Here is a 17,125-nt window from a genome sequence, read left to right as displayed (position 1 = left end):
AATACCGATAGCTACGATCGTTTTTAATTAATTCTAAATACGTATTACAACTATTTACAGATCATGTAGAAGAGGAATCTGAGAAGAGAATAAATATTTAAGCTCAGATGAGGAGTTTGAAGAAGAAGTACAAGATTCGGACACAGAATTAACTTAGTTTATAGCTATATCTTTATATAAAAATCTTTTATTATGGAAATCCCAAAGCAAGTTTTGCAAACGATTTACATTACGAATTAAAATATTCAACATATTTAAATTTGACTTATTGTAATAAAAGAATGTCCACCACCATTGTTCCGATTTGATCCGAAGATCGTACATCCTAATACATGTTTAGTTCAAATAAGTAAAAACGAGTATGTAATAATGAAAAACTGAGTGCCAGAAGCCTGTATTATGAAGCGAGTACTTACTGGGAGGCTCCCTTTTCTCATAAATAACTTTGCCATCTGGGCCTGCATTGCGACAAAAGTTTAAAAACGCCATCAGCCACAAAATTTAAATTCTCTCAAGAAACAAAACTAGTTACTCTATACTAACTTAAAATTAACTTCTTAAAGAATAATTTCTACGGATTTGCCTAAATAAGTTTTGTACATACATACATAATTTTGAATAACAGCCTGGCGAACGAGGGTATCTCCTTTGTTATTTTGCTCGGAAGTAGACCAAGTAATCAGGGAATGTATATGAATTTATATGTGTTGGAAAGTATGAACAAAATAGTATTTTTTAATATATCGACTTTTCAAGAGATAATATTCTTCATTATTTTTTTTTGTTTTATCAGTTAAACAAAAATTTTCTTAATCCATGGACATGAACAACAGAGGATTTAATAAGTCAATTATTATGTCATCATGCGCCAACAATCAAATCTAAAAGTTTTGGAGATAAGGGTGTATCGAGGAGCGAAGTGTGGATAGGATCACTACTTAACCAATACCAGGATAATAACAGCAATATCAATATGGGCAAACGATGTTCGAAAATACGAAAGATTGGCTACGACACTACAAAATATTTGAAAAGAAAACAAGACGGTGGAAGAACTTTACTGTCAAATAAAAAACTGGATACATACTGCAACACTAGAGGCCATAGGGTATAAGCAAAAGTTGCGAAACCAAGATCTGGAGTAGTGGTTCCAAGAAATGAGAGAGTTAATAGATACCAAAAAGAAAGCCTCTCGAATCTGGCTACAAACACAAAATCTAGAAGACTGGAAACATTTACACACTACCAGTGGTGGATCTAGCAGGATTCAACATCATCAAGAGGGGGCCGATTGCCTAAATTTCTATGAAAAATAAATGTTTTTATACTCTTTATAATATAACTTGGTTTGAGGGGGGGGGCGATCGCCCACATCGCCCTCCCCTGGATCCGCCACTGCACACTACACAGTATCTAGGTATCAAACATTAATAGTAAATGTCTGTATCCTTTCTAGTTATCTCACAATCAGAAGTAAAGATTTACGGTTTCATAATTTTCTCAATGGAACTTATAATGCTGAATCCAAATACGTCATCAGTTTTTCTGTATCTGTTACTGTTTTCGGATTAAACCAAGGAAGGACAGACGGATCGCACAAACATAAAGCATCGCTTTTTATATTTTGTTTCATGAAACTTTCACCCATGTAATTACTACACAACAATATGTAGGTATGGAGAAGACTGTTTTTTCAGTCATGGGTTTAATTACAGATGATAAAAAGAAAATAATAATATTGACATCGAGAGTTTTGCTTACAGTAGTAGTAAATTTGCCTATTAAAATAGTGAACAAACTATAAATGTACAAAATTAACCATAAAGGACACTGCACACATCTTATGGAAAATATAATGTCACTCAAATGAAATAAAATGTATATGACTAGAGTGATCTCGAAATTTCAATAATTTCGTATCATTGTGCCAACTCTGAATTTGAATAATAACGACGTAAATTGATATAAATAAATCTAAAATCAAATGGCAATGTACGTGTGTTAGTGATGTATCAATCGCGATTGATTCGTTCGTTTTTATTCAATCACGTCAAAGTATTGAACGACCGAATCCCGCTAGTTCATAACGATCCGATCACCTGACCTCTCGTGCGGTGACAAAAAATCGATTGATCGACTGCAGACTGCGCCGATCGTACCAAAACAAAATCCCACAGCCAATATTCTCATTACTTTCGGTCCTCGGTCGTTCCTCACTGGCAGCTATGTACGCCGTTGCTCCCGCTTGGCGGCGCTAGTGTAGTTGGAGGTCAACGTTTTGACAATTCGTGAAGTTTGTATATTATCACATATGGTGTTTTTGATTACGATTTAAAAATAATAAATTATGGCCGAAACATACGGATCTTGGACTGTTTGTGCGTTGAAAAACGAATTGAGGAGAAGGAATGCGAAAGTTACTGGAAAAAAGGAAGCCCTTATTGAATGATAAACTATATTAATCATCGTCTCAACATTTTATTTCTGTAGCTCAGAGGTTATAGATCTGAGGGTATTTATTTGGTATTTACTCACTCCCCCACGAGTCTAGTGTGTAGGTATATGATATCTGCCTTACTTTCTTATCAATTTAAAATTCACAGATAAGTGCGCCAAGCATTAGTTTTTGTGTTTATCTCGTTTAAAAATGTGATATTTTCAAAATATGGCCACCATGACAGTTGCGCATTTGGTGTAAATTTGATTTAAGCATTGGTTGAGCCAAATACTATGGACTGTAATACCAAATACTATTGACTGTAATACATCCAACTCCCACAGAAATCTGGAAGCACGTTGCCACTAGCGCCACTGTCGGCTTGTGGTGAAACTACCTTTTGAAAATGCACAATTTGACGTAAACATTTAAATTTAATTTTATAAATTTTTGAATAACGAGTTAATTTTGCTAAATTAAATTAAAATAAAAATAGTTCAAACACTTATACAAAAACAATAATAAAGCAATTTTATAAATGTAAGGTTAGATTGCTCTGGTTATCACCGCACACCACTAGATGGGGCTATATTGTTTACTTCCTCAAATGTAATGGGAAATGTCAAGAGTTGTATGTATTACAGTCAATAGTATTTGGTAATACGTACAACTCTTGACATTTCCCATTACATTTGAAGAAGCAAAAAATAGCGCCATCTAGGTGGTCTACGGTGATAACCAGAGTAATCTAATATTACATTTATAAAATTGCTTTATTATTGTCTTTGTATAAGTGTTTGAACTATTTTTATTTTAATTTAATTTAGCAAAATTAGCTTTTTATTCAAAAATTTATAAAATTAAATTTAACTGTTTAAGTTACGTTGTCACAACGTAGTTTCACCGCAAGCCGACAGTGGCGCTAGTGGCAACGTGCTTTCAGATTTCTGTGGGAGTTGGATGTATTACAGTCAATAGCATTTGGTTGAGCGCAGTTGATTCTGCAATATTGCCTTGTTTAAAAAAAATATAATTCCTTATGGAAATATAGAATGTGTTAATTTAATTAAGTATAATTCAGTATAATTATTTGGGTGTTTGTAAAGAATATTTGAATGGTGGTACTAGGTAACTTTAATTTTCAGTTATTAACTTGTTTACATTATTTTCGATGAGGTTAGGTTTGATCAGGTTATGTTTTAGTCATTTTAAAGCATATTTTATAGGTAATATGTCATTTAAATTTTCAGTTATTAACTTGTTTATATTATTTTCGATGACACTAGGTCAGGTTTGGTCAGGCTATGTTTTAGTGACTAAAAAATATTGAGAACTTGAGAATTATTTCAGATTATTATTTCACATTTTTCTATATTATTATTTCAAATATAAATTTTTTCCTATATTCACTCCATAAAAAGCGGTTGTAGATGTGGCAACAGTGTGAATGTATATAAAATTGCATATCTTGATCCCTGCGTTTATAATAAATTTTGATCTGAATTTTATAATGAAGTATTCTATCTTTTACAGTCGAATCTAGGGGCAATATCTGTTTTAACAAAATCTTTATTGCAGATATGTACGTGCATTTATTGTCGGCACATATTTATCCCTTCTTATTGCTACAATCCACTTTTTTCTCATCACAATATCTTTGGGAAATCGGTGTCCCGATGTTCTCGGTGAGCACAAATGCACAGCACAACATTGAGGGATTTTATTTTCTCAAGTTTAATTCACACAGCGAAACAGATATGCAATATTTACTTAGAAATATACTGATTTGAAGTTTTGACGTAAGTTGACGTGACCTCCAACTACACGAGCGCCACCTACGTTGAGCTTGTCAGATTAGCTGCCCTTGCGACGAAGACCGATATATGGCATGAGGCTGAATGCGTTCGTTCGATATAAACATATGAAATACGGTAAGCAATGCTCTCGGTTTTCAGTCGATTCAGCTCAATCAATCGGTTACTTGTTATTTCTTTTAAACAACAACGAAAATTATTGAAACTATTGAAATGATTCGATCGTTTTTGAAGTCGGTCACTGATTGATTCGGACCTCGTAAAATTAACGATTGACAAAACATTAACGTGTCTAAAAGACATGACAAAAGATTTTGTAATTCGGTACTCCATAAATCTTTCTGGGGGATTAAGGCAGAGGCTTACTCTTATCTTATCTTATTATTTTAGATATTAATAATAATAATATCGTATGGCATTTTGCCGGGAAGATCCTTTCGGATAGGTTCCGGCGCCATTTACATCTTTAACCCTGTTTCAAGTAACTAGTGTCGATGTTACACTAGCCCAGGGGGACCGACGGCGTACTCTCCGAGGCACGGTGAACAGCTCGTATCATTTTTAGAAATAAAAAATGGATTGTCTGTGCTGGGGCTCGAACCCAGGCGCACTGGCTTATGAGACCAGTTGTCATGCCGCGGCGCTACGGCTGTTCACAATTTTAGATAATAATATTAGATAATAATAGACAATAATAAAGTAGGTATAATTTGGTCAGTCGTACTTACTCTAATCGGCTTAGCTCACGTTGGGTAAGCTCTTTTCAACAGCCTCTAGACTAATAGTATTTATGGATGATAGTTTTATGGACTTAAAAAATGTGATTTTTATAAACTTTAATTACAATTTACACCGTTATTAATTAACATTCAGAATTGGCGCAATGATATGAAATGGAACTAATGTAATTTCATAAAGGCGCACGTGTTATGAATTTTAGCGCTGATAATTTTACAAACTCAAAGGTCTTTGCAGTTGCCAGCAGGTAAATTTATTGACTTTTGTCAAAGTTATGGGGAAAATAATAACAAGAAAATAGCATACAATTTCGTTAGGTTAAATTTACTGATCTTAAAAGTAATATTACATTTTGAGTAGTACATTTTCAGTTTTCTTGTAGTAATTTTACCTCATTGAATGAGAGTTACATCCGGTTCTTATCGGTTCTTACCGCATTTACATCGGCATATTTACTAAAAAATTTTAGTGTTTAACATTAATACAGAGTTTAGTTATACAAACTGATCAAAACAAATATACAAATTTTAATAACAAAAAGTTTTAAAATTGGTAATATTGTCAGTAACACCCAAGCAAAATCTTCCAGATGGACCCTCGATACGCCAACAATAGCAAGAGTAACTAAGTAAAAGAAATCTTACTAAAGTGTGTACTAGGTACTTACCTTCGCATACATCTATTCCCTCCTGTTTCAGTAGCTCGCGTAGTTTCTGAATTTCTTCTTTAAGCTCCCTAATGAGTTTGGCGTTTGCGTCTTCGTTGACGATGGCTTTGCAGACGATTTGTTTGGCTCTATCTGCATATCTACAAAAGAAAACGAATATTTGTAAACGTGAATAAATAAAATCTTTAGATTTAACAACAAGCTAAGATACACTAAGTGGTCCAAGTAAACAGCCCAAATTAAATACACTAAGCATCAAAATTAACGCACCGCTTTAAAAATGGGACATTTTTAATGTCTCGTATTTTCTAAAAATGTTGTCCGATTTGAGTGATTTTTTTAGTATATTATAGCTTTATTCTTCGGGAATATCGACGTAATAATATTATTGCTAAACAGGTAAGTGTCATTGTATATCGGGTGTAACAATTATAGTGTGTTTTTTCCTCAAAGTTTGGAACAACCTGTGGAATATTCTAGAGGCTAGCGTATATAAAATATTGAAATTAAAACTAAACTGTAGCTTTAGGCTTTCTTAACATTTTGCTTTTTGATTCATTCGCTTATGTGGGATAATAAAAAAGTTAGGTACTAACAACTAGCCATGTTATTCATCAATACAATAAGGGTGTTTCTAAATAAGTGCGACAAACTTTCAGGGGTAATTCTGCATGAAAAAATAATGACCGTTTGCTTTATAAACATATGTCCACAAATGCTTCGTTTCCGAGATACGGGATGTTGAATTTTTTCTTACAATCTGACGATTTATTTATTGCTCTAAAACCGGTTGAGATATGCAAATGAAATTTGGTAGGTTTTAATCCCTTCGGTACGGTGATGCACCCGTGTGCATCATGCTTGACTGTCCGCTCAGTACGGTGATGCACACGGGTGCATCATGAGTTTTCGTTCATACCGCGTATAAACATCTTAGATACATCCCGTATACACGCCAATGGTGAATATAAAATAACGCCAATGGTATATAGGGTGAGGCAGATAACTGGCCTATTAGAAATATCTCGAGAACTAAAGGCAACAGAATCATAAAAATTTGAATAAAGGGGTTTTGAAGGATGATCTATTAAATGAAAATATTTTCATCTCTTTTCAACTTCCGGTTATACCGGAAGTTTCTTATAACTTAGTTTTTTTAAATGGGACACCCTGTATATTTCTACATTTTTGGATTCTCCTCGATGTCTTTTTTCTTAAAATATAAGGTTTTGTAATATTATACCAGGTATTTTAGAAGATAATTACGTTTTTTTATTAATTTCGTAGCAATATTCACACCCTGTAGAATTGTAGTAGTTTGACATCTAAAACTCTACTTAGGTTCAAATGATTTTTAATATACTCTACTATTGTTAAGAATCATTAGTATAGCTAAATTTTTAATTTTAGTATACAAGGTTGGTTGAAACTCGGAATGAGTATTTTCTGAGTTTTCTTAAATAGAACGCCCTGTATTTTTGTATTGTAGTGAAATGATATTTAATAGTACTTTTTTATTTCTTAAGCATTCCCTATACCTAACAGCTTTAATGTGTGAGTTATTGGTGATTCAAGCTAAACATTAATTGCAACAAAAAATACGTAAAATTTTATTAGGTTGGCCGTGAAAATACTCAATCCCAAATAATTTTTCAGAAATAAATACATATTAATCCAGACTGGTCCTTAAAATTACCAATAATGGTTTAGCTATCAAAATACCTACCTAGTTAAGATTGTTGGTGCGTTTAACAATTAAGCAAAAATTAAAGCAGTTAGGTATAGAGAATGCTTAAGAAATAAAAAAGTACCATAAAATATCATTTCATTACAATACTAAAATACAGGGTGTTCCATTTAAGAAAACTGAGAAAATACTCATTCCGAGTTTCGACCAACCCTGTATACTAAAATTAAAAATTTAGCTATACTAATGATTCTTAACAATAGTAGAGTATATTAAAAATCATTTGAACGTAAGTAGAGTTTTAGATGTCAAACTACTACAATTCTACAGGGTGTTCATTTTGCTACGAAATTAATAAAAAAACATAATTATCTTTTAAAATACCCTGTATAATATTACAAAACCTGATATTTTAAGAAAGAAGACATCAAAGAGAATCCAAAAATGTAAAAATATATAGGGTGTCCCATTTAAAAAACGAAGTTATAAGCATATAACCGGAAGTATATATATAAGTATAACCGGAAGTTGCAAAGAAATGAAAATATTTTCATTTAATAGATCATCCTTCAAAACCCCTTGATTCCAATTTTCATGATTCTGTTGCCTTTAGTTCTCGAGATATTTCTAATAGGCCCTTTATTTGCCTCACCCTGTATAATATAAAATGCGTAATAACTACCTCTTAAAATCTACCAAATTTCTTTTGCATATCTCAAACGGTTTTAGAGCAATAAATAAATCGTCAGTTTGTAAGAAAAAATTCAACATCCCGTTTGTCGCACTTATTTAAAAACACCCTGTATTGATGAATAACATGGCTAGTTGTTAAAGTACCTAACTTTTTTATCATCCCACATAAGCGAATGAATCAAAAAGCAAAATGTTAAGAAAGCCTAAGGCTACAGTTGAGTTTTAATTTCAATATTTTATATACGCTAGAATATTCCACAGGGTGTTGCAAACTTTGAGGAAAAAACACACTATCATTGTTACACCCGGTCCGGTATACAATTACACTTACCTGTTAAGCAATATTATTATTACTTCGATATTTTTTAAGAATAAAGCTATAACATATTAAAAAAATCACTAAAATCGGACGGCACGTTTAGGAAATACGAGACATCAAATATGTCCCATTTTTAAGGTGGTGCGTTAATTTTGGTGCTTAGTGTATTTCCAATGGAAGGTTTTCCAGAAAGCCAGAAAGCCACGTGGATTTTGCTTTCAAGCGGTACATCTTTAGATCAGAAATTAATAGATACAATACCGTTACAAATCATTATTTCATTCACAATTTCTTTTGATTTAGTTCATTTCTTAACTTTTATGTTTTGATTCACCATTTTTCTTCTTCCTCTTTATAATCAATTCTACTTGTTCATTGGCGGAATGATACCTCTGTGGAAGGTTGTCACTCCATCTTTTGCGCGGTCGGCCGATACTACTTCTACCGATTGATTTATCTCTTGCGATTTTCACCACGCAGGTCTCTCCCATTCTGCTTATGTCGTAATTCCATTTTTTTTCTATTTGGTGTCCATTAGTTTATACACTGTGCGTTACATTTTTTTTTCTAATGTCTTCACTCCGTTTCGATCTTTCAGCGTCTTTCATGTAATTCTTCGCAGTACTCTAATTTCTGCCGTTTTCAGTATAGTCTTTGTATTGTGGCCGTGTCGGGTATTGTTTCTGATGCACAGTGGCGTAGCGTGAGTGTCGGCCGCCCGGGGCGGAAGACAATTTTGCCGCTCTCTTATTTAGGTATTTTAATTTATTGTATACTATACATTACTTACATTATTTATAGAGAACTTTTCGGCGAGAAAAGTCATCATTATTTTTGTATTATACAGGTTGGATTTTAAAATGAAAAAATTTATCTAAGTTTTACAATCACGTTTAAATACAAAAATTCCTTTACTTTCACCAATTAGATACATTGATATAGCTTAGGTACCTATCACTTAAGATTAGGTACACCTTGACGATCGACAAAATTAAATAAAATCAATATTTAATTAGAACTAGAACGATACTATAAATTTATATTTTTATCTTTATTAAAAAGTTATATAATTATTTGTTAGAATTAAAAACAAAACTTCCGTCTTCAATTAAAAATTTATACGTCTACCTTTTTTAAGAGCAAAGTTTTTTGTTGCACCGTCAATGTCTACCGCATCACACACCTCTTGCTCAATAGACAAAATAACAAAATTAGTTAGTCTTAGAGTACTCATTGTCGGTGTTAAATAATTTTTAATCAATTTCAATTTTGAAAAGCTACTCTTACAGCTAGCATTGCTTATATAGCAACTGTGAAAAATATTCGGAATATTATTAAAATATTAGGCAGAGTATCTTCCAGCTTGGATTTAATAATTTTAAATAATTCAAGTGAGTCTGCATTAATCAATTTCGTTGACTGTAGCCGCAACGAAAGTCCGCAGTCGAAGTTTTTATAGCTTGAAACCCTGCTCGTCAATTTCGTCAGATGTGTAGTCTACATTTCTACATTCAGTGTTGTCTGGATCTAATAATATAGCCGACGTTAGATAAACAAACTTATCCGTTAAATTCTGTGGCTGTTGAAAACGCTCACGAATTTCTGCAATAATTCTATCTAACGAAGAAAACAGCTTTCGTCTCAACTCATTTTCATCAGACAAGGTAGCACCTCTAGTTCCGTCATCAAAAATATGCTTTCTTGTTATGCGCCTCCGATGCGAATCCGTTCTTCACACATATGTTTTGCATAACCTACAGCGTCATTTGCCCATTCCTCTCTTTTCTCTGTCAATATCTTATTAGCGCACAATCTTATATCAAGTCCCCTTGTTTGTAAATATTTTTGTGCATCATTCACTTCATGTATCACAGGTTGCCACAGGCCCAAAAAACAAAGAAAGGAAAATGACTGCATCGAAACTAGTAAAGCACCTGCATCTGTCCTAGTATTTAAGCTTTCACCTGCCTCTGTCAGTTTTTCCAAAGTGACGAGAATGTTTTTGTAATGATGCCATGTCACATTTACGGCATCGCCTCTTGCACTCCACCGTGTGTTTGGAATCCTTCTTTTGCCTGTAGCTGCTATCAGAACTTCGATGTGTCGATGAGGGAAAAAAAGCAACGATCTAAAGTACCGAAAAAAGTTGTGCTGATTGTTAGTCATAAACGGGGAATTCCCACAAGTCGTATAGACGTTGTTGCCAGTCGCTACAAAATATCATTCAAAGAAAAGGAATTCCCCGAATTCGTCACAAAATAAGTAATGAAAAATTCCGTGCTCCTTTCAATCGGCTCGAATTTGTAGTTGCGATAAAAATATAAAATGGTTCAAATATTTACAAAATATTTTTATTATTTATTGTTAAATTTTGCCCCCCCCCCCTAACAAGTGCCGCCAGGGTCGGGCCGCCCCTGCCGCCCCCACTACGCTACGCCACTGCTGATGCATATGCCATTATAGGTCTTGCACTGGCTCTGTAAATTCTTGACTTCTTAGTCTATATGCTTTTTTTACTTGATATCTCACTTCTTTGTCCCGTTATCCATAGCTGGACAATGTAAGTCCAAGGTGTTTTACATTACTTGTTCAATACTGATGCCATAAATTTCTATTATATCTGATTGGTTCTTTACTGATTACTATTGTTTTCGTTTTCTGAGGTTAGATCTCATATAAAATATTCTTTTGCTCTTATGCTAAATCTGTGGACTATTCTTTGCAGACTATTTTCATCTTGGGCTATCAATATTGCGTCGTCTGGGTAACAGAATATTTTTACGTCTTTGTTTCCTTTTCTGTATTCTCTTCCGTTGTGGACACTTTTGATGTCAACACAAATAAATATCCTGTGCAGTTATTATTTTTCTATTTCAGCTTTATATCATTTCAATTAAATTCTCCCTGTACCTTTCGTATAACCCTTGTATGCTTACCTCGCATACGTTTTTACGTTCTATTTAATTAATGAAACTGACGGATACATGTCACTAAGGATGAGTTTGTCACTTCTGGTAAATAGTAGAAGAAGGGGTTCAATTTAATTGTTTTCGGTTAAAGTATTTTATTTTCCATCGAACTTCCTTCACTGCAGCGGCGGATCCAGCATTGTTAAGAGGGGGGGGGGCGATCAGCTAAATCTTTCGATAATTTTCTGCTATGCCGGCCTGTTTTACCCTACCGGCCCACCGGAAAAGTCCCGCACTATCTCTGTATCTTTAAAGTACGAAGGGCGAGTCAAGTCCCACAGCACTTAGGCCACAATTGACCCATTGTGCATCCTCCCAGGGGGCTGTCGTCCTTAGCTCATTGTCCATCCTACCATTTTCAGGAAGGTGGATAAATAACCAGGAGACATCTCTCCTATGTCGGCACGTGTAGGTCAAGTCTCGCCGAACGCATACTCTCGTATTGACGAAAACTCCAGCCATTCATATATTATAGAACATGCTCGACAGTTTCGTCATCTCGTTCACACTTCCTGCACAGAGGTGTGTCTACTAGCCCAGTGTCTGGAGGTGTTTGCTCAGTTACAATGGCCAGTTAAAAAACCAACTGTCCAGCATAGGTTTTTCCTGGTTATAAGTTCTACCTTCTGGCTGAGACAATGGTCTACCAGATCTCCTTTGTTGGTGGTACGGTGGCTGCATCCGAGGATAGGTAGACCGACGCTAGTATTAACTCTCTATTTTTGCCTTTTGCCCATGGGAATTTTACTTTAACCGCAGTTATGTCTGAGGTGAAAAACTTCACCAGGGGGAGGCTTTGATTTTTCTGGGAACATATATGCTGTTCTCGGTTGTTAATTGTTTTGTAAGCTGAAGGTTTGACCATTTAGACTGCTAAAACCAGTTATTTTGGTCTTAGTTATCCAAGGTTCTCGGATTAATGCTATTGCATTTTCCGTTACATCCAGGTGACGGCAGAATGTCGCCGTTGCCACCTTTTTGTGTTGGAGATTGCATTAAATAATACCTTTTTATCGATGTCCTTAGCCATGGTGAAAGTGTCGTACTAATTCTTTTAGGCGTTCATTTCCTCCTCGATTGAAAAGGCGGCAGCCTAGTCACTTTGCGCTTCCTCTGCAGGGTTCGTCGACTACCATCTGATGGTCGTCGTCCTGCTGTGGACCATGGGTGTCTCAGTCTCAGTGACCGTCTTCGGCTGCCGAGTAGCTGAGCTCCCTGGTTCCGAGGAGGTGCCCTTCATTTCTTTTTTGGTGCTTGCTTTTAGAGTCAATGAGGTGGACGCGTAGCTCAGCCTCATTGGTCTTTTCTTAACGACAGCCATGTCCTCTTCTCCGATTCCAAAGACGAACAGGTCTCCGTTTAGATCAGTCTTTACCTCGTGGTGGAAGGTGCACTATCTCGTAACTGACATGTCTGGACTTTACGCCGTTAGCCTCCACAGCACTCTTTCTGGGACATCGGAGGTGGTAGTAACATCCACGAGATCCATCGAGAGGCTTTGGTAAGCTTCGGGAGCTTATCCTGACTTACAACAGCTAGTGATGCTTCCTCCCACGGTTTGAAGTCATCTATAACCTTTTCTAGCCACGCAGTCGTCACCACAGACTAGGTACTCTGATGATCTCACCAGAATGGGTCCACGATTTAAAGGTGGGTGCTTTTGCTTGACTGTTGGAGTTGGACAAGATTGCTCTGTCCAATTCCTCCATCAGGCTGCGTTTGATAAGGTCTTCCCGGTCGGCAGTGACCGTGTGATGTTGCCTTACGGGTTTATCTAATCTATGATAGCGACCCTAAGGTGTGTCACGGCCAAAGATCTTATACAAATAGATTTGGCCAACTCCGAAAAATAGCGTAACGCGGAGCAGTTCGGGTCGGTGGTCTATCTATCTTTCTCTACTGGCGCTTAGCTTTCTCGCTCTAGCATATGATGGCTGCCGCCTCTGTGTAACTGTCGTTTCATTACTCCTACCTCTTGGTAGATACGCTCACACTCGCACGACAGACAAAGATAGCTATAGACCACCGTACTTGATATCGACGTTACACCCCGATGCATTGTTTAGCATATTCCTAGCCAGATCTATTCTTGACATATCTCTGGTCACAGCGGGCTCCCGCGAAGCTTTGGGGAAGGGTAGTAGTGTTTCCGCTTCTGTGTTCTTACTTGTGCTTCTGCAGCGTGCCTTCCGTGGAAGTGCTTGGGTGAAGGCGCTTCACATCGGCGCCTGTCGGTTCCTGTCCACTTTTGGAGGTAGAACTATTGACAGACTCTGATGCGGGCAAATTCACCTTTGTTTTGGGAGGGGGAGAGGGATGAATGGCTCCCGTAGGTATCTTCCTGGCCTTCCTCCTTTTTTTATCTCGGCACCACAGGGTCTGAGGCGTTTTGGTCGATTTCTCTGAGGTGATCCTTGCCCAGTCTTTGCTTGGGCCGATGTTTGAGGTGAACATTGCTGTCCATCCTCCACTCTGGCTTGAGACTGAGGTGAACGTTTTAAGTCCTGTACTAATAAAATTTATTTACAATTCATATAATATAAAATTTATATTTATATAGATATATGTATTTAATACATTATATCTTAGTCAATATTATAAAATTTATTATAAAAAATGTTTAATTATTTGTTTGAAAAAAAAAAAAAATTAAATGACTTGGTTTGAGAGGGGGGCCGATCGCCCCCCCTTGGATCCGCCACTGCTTCACTGGGGTAGGTAAGTCTTCAAAAGTATATGACGAAAATATTCTAGTTTTTTATTTTTTTATTTTTACTTTTATTCTCGTTTTTCGAATACATTTTTATAATTAAATTTTTATCTAGACATAACCTACATATATTATAAATTTTCTACCTTTTATTTGAAAGGTAAAGAATTCAGTGGATAGAAAGAAGAGAAGAATAGCTTCATCCAATAAGATTGGAAAATATGATGAAAAATTTGACAAAATATTAAATGTCTTCGGGAAACGAATACAAGAAATAAAAGAACTTAAAAGGAGCAAAAAGAATTTTTCTACAACCGTGTTAAAAATGAAACACTAGTGCTTTAAAATTTTTAAGGCACTGCAGTTCGTATTGACCGTATAAGCAATTTTGATGTAATGTCAAAAAAATATAAAAATGGAATGTCAGTCAAGTTCAAGTAAAAGTTTTTGTAGATATATTTTCTATAATTACGTCTGTAGAAAAAATATTGTATGCTATGCGTGTTAAAAAGTACATTTTTAAGGCACATATGTAAACTTTCACATGCGTGCCTTAAACGTGTACTTTTAACACTTATATCATAAATAACTATTAAAGCAGAATAAAAAGAATCTAAAGATGGGATTATGAATTTCTAACTTAAAATGACATCATTAAAAAAGAAAATATAAAACTGAAAAAGAAATCAGATTAATAATAAAAAATTAAATATAGTTGAATGGAAAAAATGGAAATATAATGTAGTTATACAGGAACTTACTTTGGCTTCAGATGGTCCATTAGAATTGGCGAAAGGAATAAAAAAAATCACTAAAGAACAATTGAAAAAAGATGTGGAAATAAAAACATCTAAAAAATTGGACAAAGTTAACAACAGTGAACAACTACAGTGAAAAACATACGATTATAAAGAATACAAGTAAATAGCGAAATATCCATTAATTTGCGCAACATAAAGGAAATAAAATATTTGCCAACGACCATATGACTAAAAAAAGAACGAATAGAACAGGGAAAGATTAATAAGGAAAGTCCAAGAAAAAAAAACAGAAAAAAGCTACCAAAAAACTAGCTTTAGAAACAAAAAAGACATAAAAAGGAAGCCAACAGTGGGGAAAAGGCCATATATTTATATGGAGTGGAATTGATAAGATTATTATATGAAAGTCTTAAAAATCATATTAAATACTAATTCTAATTATCTAAAGTAATATGAATATATTATTACCTCAAAGTCGATAAAGTTTCGTCGTAGTTTATATCGGCAGGAGAAATAGCAGCTATCATAGCAGTCTTACTGTTACCACCTAAATTTTCTCTAAGCAACCACGTCAGAACTGAATCTCTGTATGGTATAAAATCGGCTTTTTTGGATTTCTTGTTCTTGGATGCCTACAACAGAAATTGTGTTGAATAATGCTTACTAAATATATTTATATTTATGCTTTATATTTATAAATGATAAGTTTTGAGAAATGTCTGCTTTAATTTATTTTTTATATCTGATCCATTTATCATGAATCATGTAATACTCTATAGTGCATCAGCCTAAATATTTGAAGAAAAACAATAAACTGCAACTTCGTAAATTATTAAAGCCAAATTTTTTATGGTTGAAAAAAAATTAAACGGCCATTTGGCTTTAGAGTCTTGCGAAAAACGTCAATTTAGCAACGATCACCTTGACCAGTACCTTCTGTTCGATTACATATACAGGCAAGATATTATTAACAAAAATAGCCAAACACATAAAAAAGAAATAAAAAATATACAGATATAATTCTGAATGACCAACTTGAGACATACAGCTTTCACCTCCTCCAACTATTTAGTAGTTACTATAAAGTGTAGACACAGTAAAATGCATTACTTGATAAGCTATTCAAAACTTCTCCATTCTATTGAATATCGGAGCACTTATTTATATACCGCTTCACTGTAGACGTGGAAGAGAAATATGGGGAGAGCACGCCACTCTGGGGGACTCTTCTTAACTTTGCAGTTTAATTCCAATATATAGATTAGACTTAACTCTCATATCACGACTGTCAATATTTTTGCTTTTCAATATATTATCTACAAGATTTTTAGTTGAACCCTATCATATGCCTCTTGAAAGTCTACAAAACATAAGTACAAGTCCTGATTCATGACCATGCATCTATGGGTCAGCACATTCGAGTCAAACAAAGCATCTCTTTGTTCCGCTGTGTATCATTTTCAAAAAATGCACAGCTGTGTATTTTTTAAGTGTTATAACGGTCCGAAAGTCATTATTATTTTTGCTTCACCCTGTATATCACAAACATGATGTTTGTGTTTCAGTGTAGTACGTAATTCATTTCTCACAATGTTGGATTGATCTTGTGTTCTCATGGATACTCATATCTCTTTTATCTGAGGGACCTCGATATGTTTCGTACCGCCAAAAGAATCGGGACTCGTAAATCTTTTACTAATGTATTTTTGGCGACTGTGAGACTGGAATATGTTATTTTGAAGCTGATTTGTTTATTTTGTGAATTCTTTTGCAGAGATAAGGGCTCTGAGTGTGTTTATGTAATACAACAAGTTCGCACGTGAAATATTGCGAATGTTGCAAAAAAGCATGGGAGAATATTGAGATAAAATATAGCTATCAGAATTTCGTTTGGTTTAATCCTATTTGCGAGAGAAAGAGTTATTGCCTTTGAAGGCGTGGTTGAAATTTGCTTAAATCTGTTCTATTCGTTTTGAAATGAAAAGTGAAAATTGGCGAATTTTTTTATTGGTAAAACCGGACATGGTTGAGTAGGATGGAAAAATGGGGAGATGGAATGAGTTTTGAGGTTGAGAGAGAGTTCTGAGAGTCTAGAGTAAGAAGCTGGTGCCTTTCCGTCAGCAGGCTCTTTGCCTTGCTGACGGAAAAAATTGTTGATATGAGTTCAATGGAGATAGTTGCTTGTATTTAGCTCAGTTCAGTTTTTGTTCCATAGCCGAAGTAGGCTTAGTGGCTGCTGTGGTCTTCGAGTGTAAATTCTCGACCGTATTTTGTGTTTCTAGTGATGGATTAAACACATCCATTAGTTTTCTTTTGTCGAAAAGTTCTTC

General features: G+C 34.9%; 1 protein-coding gene across 8 annotated transcripts in view; it reads right to left on the bottom strand.

The window, feature by feature from the left end:
• LOC114335103 (kinesin-like protein unc-104) overlaps positions 1-17,125 on the bottom strand; it is a 380,719-nt gene that overhangs the window by 128,585 nt on the left and 235,009 nt on the right. For 6 of the 8 annotated variants that reach the window (XM_050655714.1, XM_050655720.1, XM_050655713.1 and 3 more), the window contains exons 7-9: positions 15,264-15,427; positions 5,657-5,796; positions 417-458 (exon numbers count right to left, since the gene is read on the bottom strand). In XM_050655714.1, coding sequence (XP_050511671.1) covers positions 417-458; positions 5,657-5,796; positions 15,264-15,427 — 346 coding nt within the window. The remainder of the gene's footprint in view (positions 1-416; positions 459-5,656; positions 5,797-15,263; positions 15,428-17,125) is intronic. The other 2 variants (XM_050655718.1, XM_050655719.1) reach the window with 1 other exon arrangement.

The sequence above is a fragment of the Diabrotica virgifera genome, chromosome 7 (assembly GCF_917563875.1).
Source record: "Diabrotica virgifera virgifera chromosome 7, PGI_DIABVI_V3a".
Lineage (NCBI taxonomy): Eukaryota > Metazoa > Arthropoda > Insecta > Coleoptera > Chrysomelidae > Diabrotica > Diabrotica virgifera.
The sequence above is the reverse complement of the archived record's forward strand: the minus strand, read 5'-3'. Positions and strand labels throughout refer to the sequence as shown.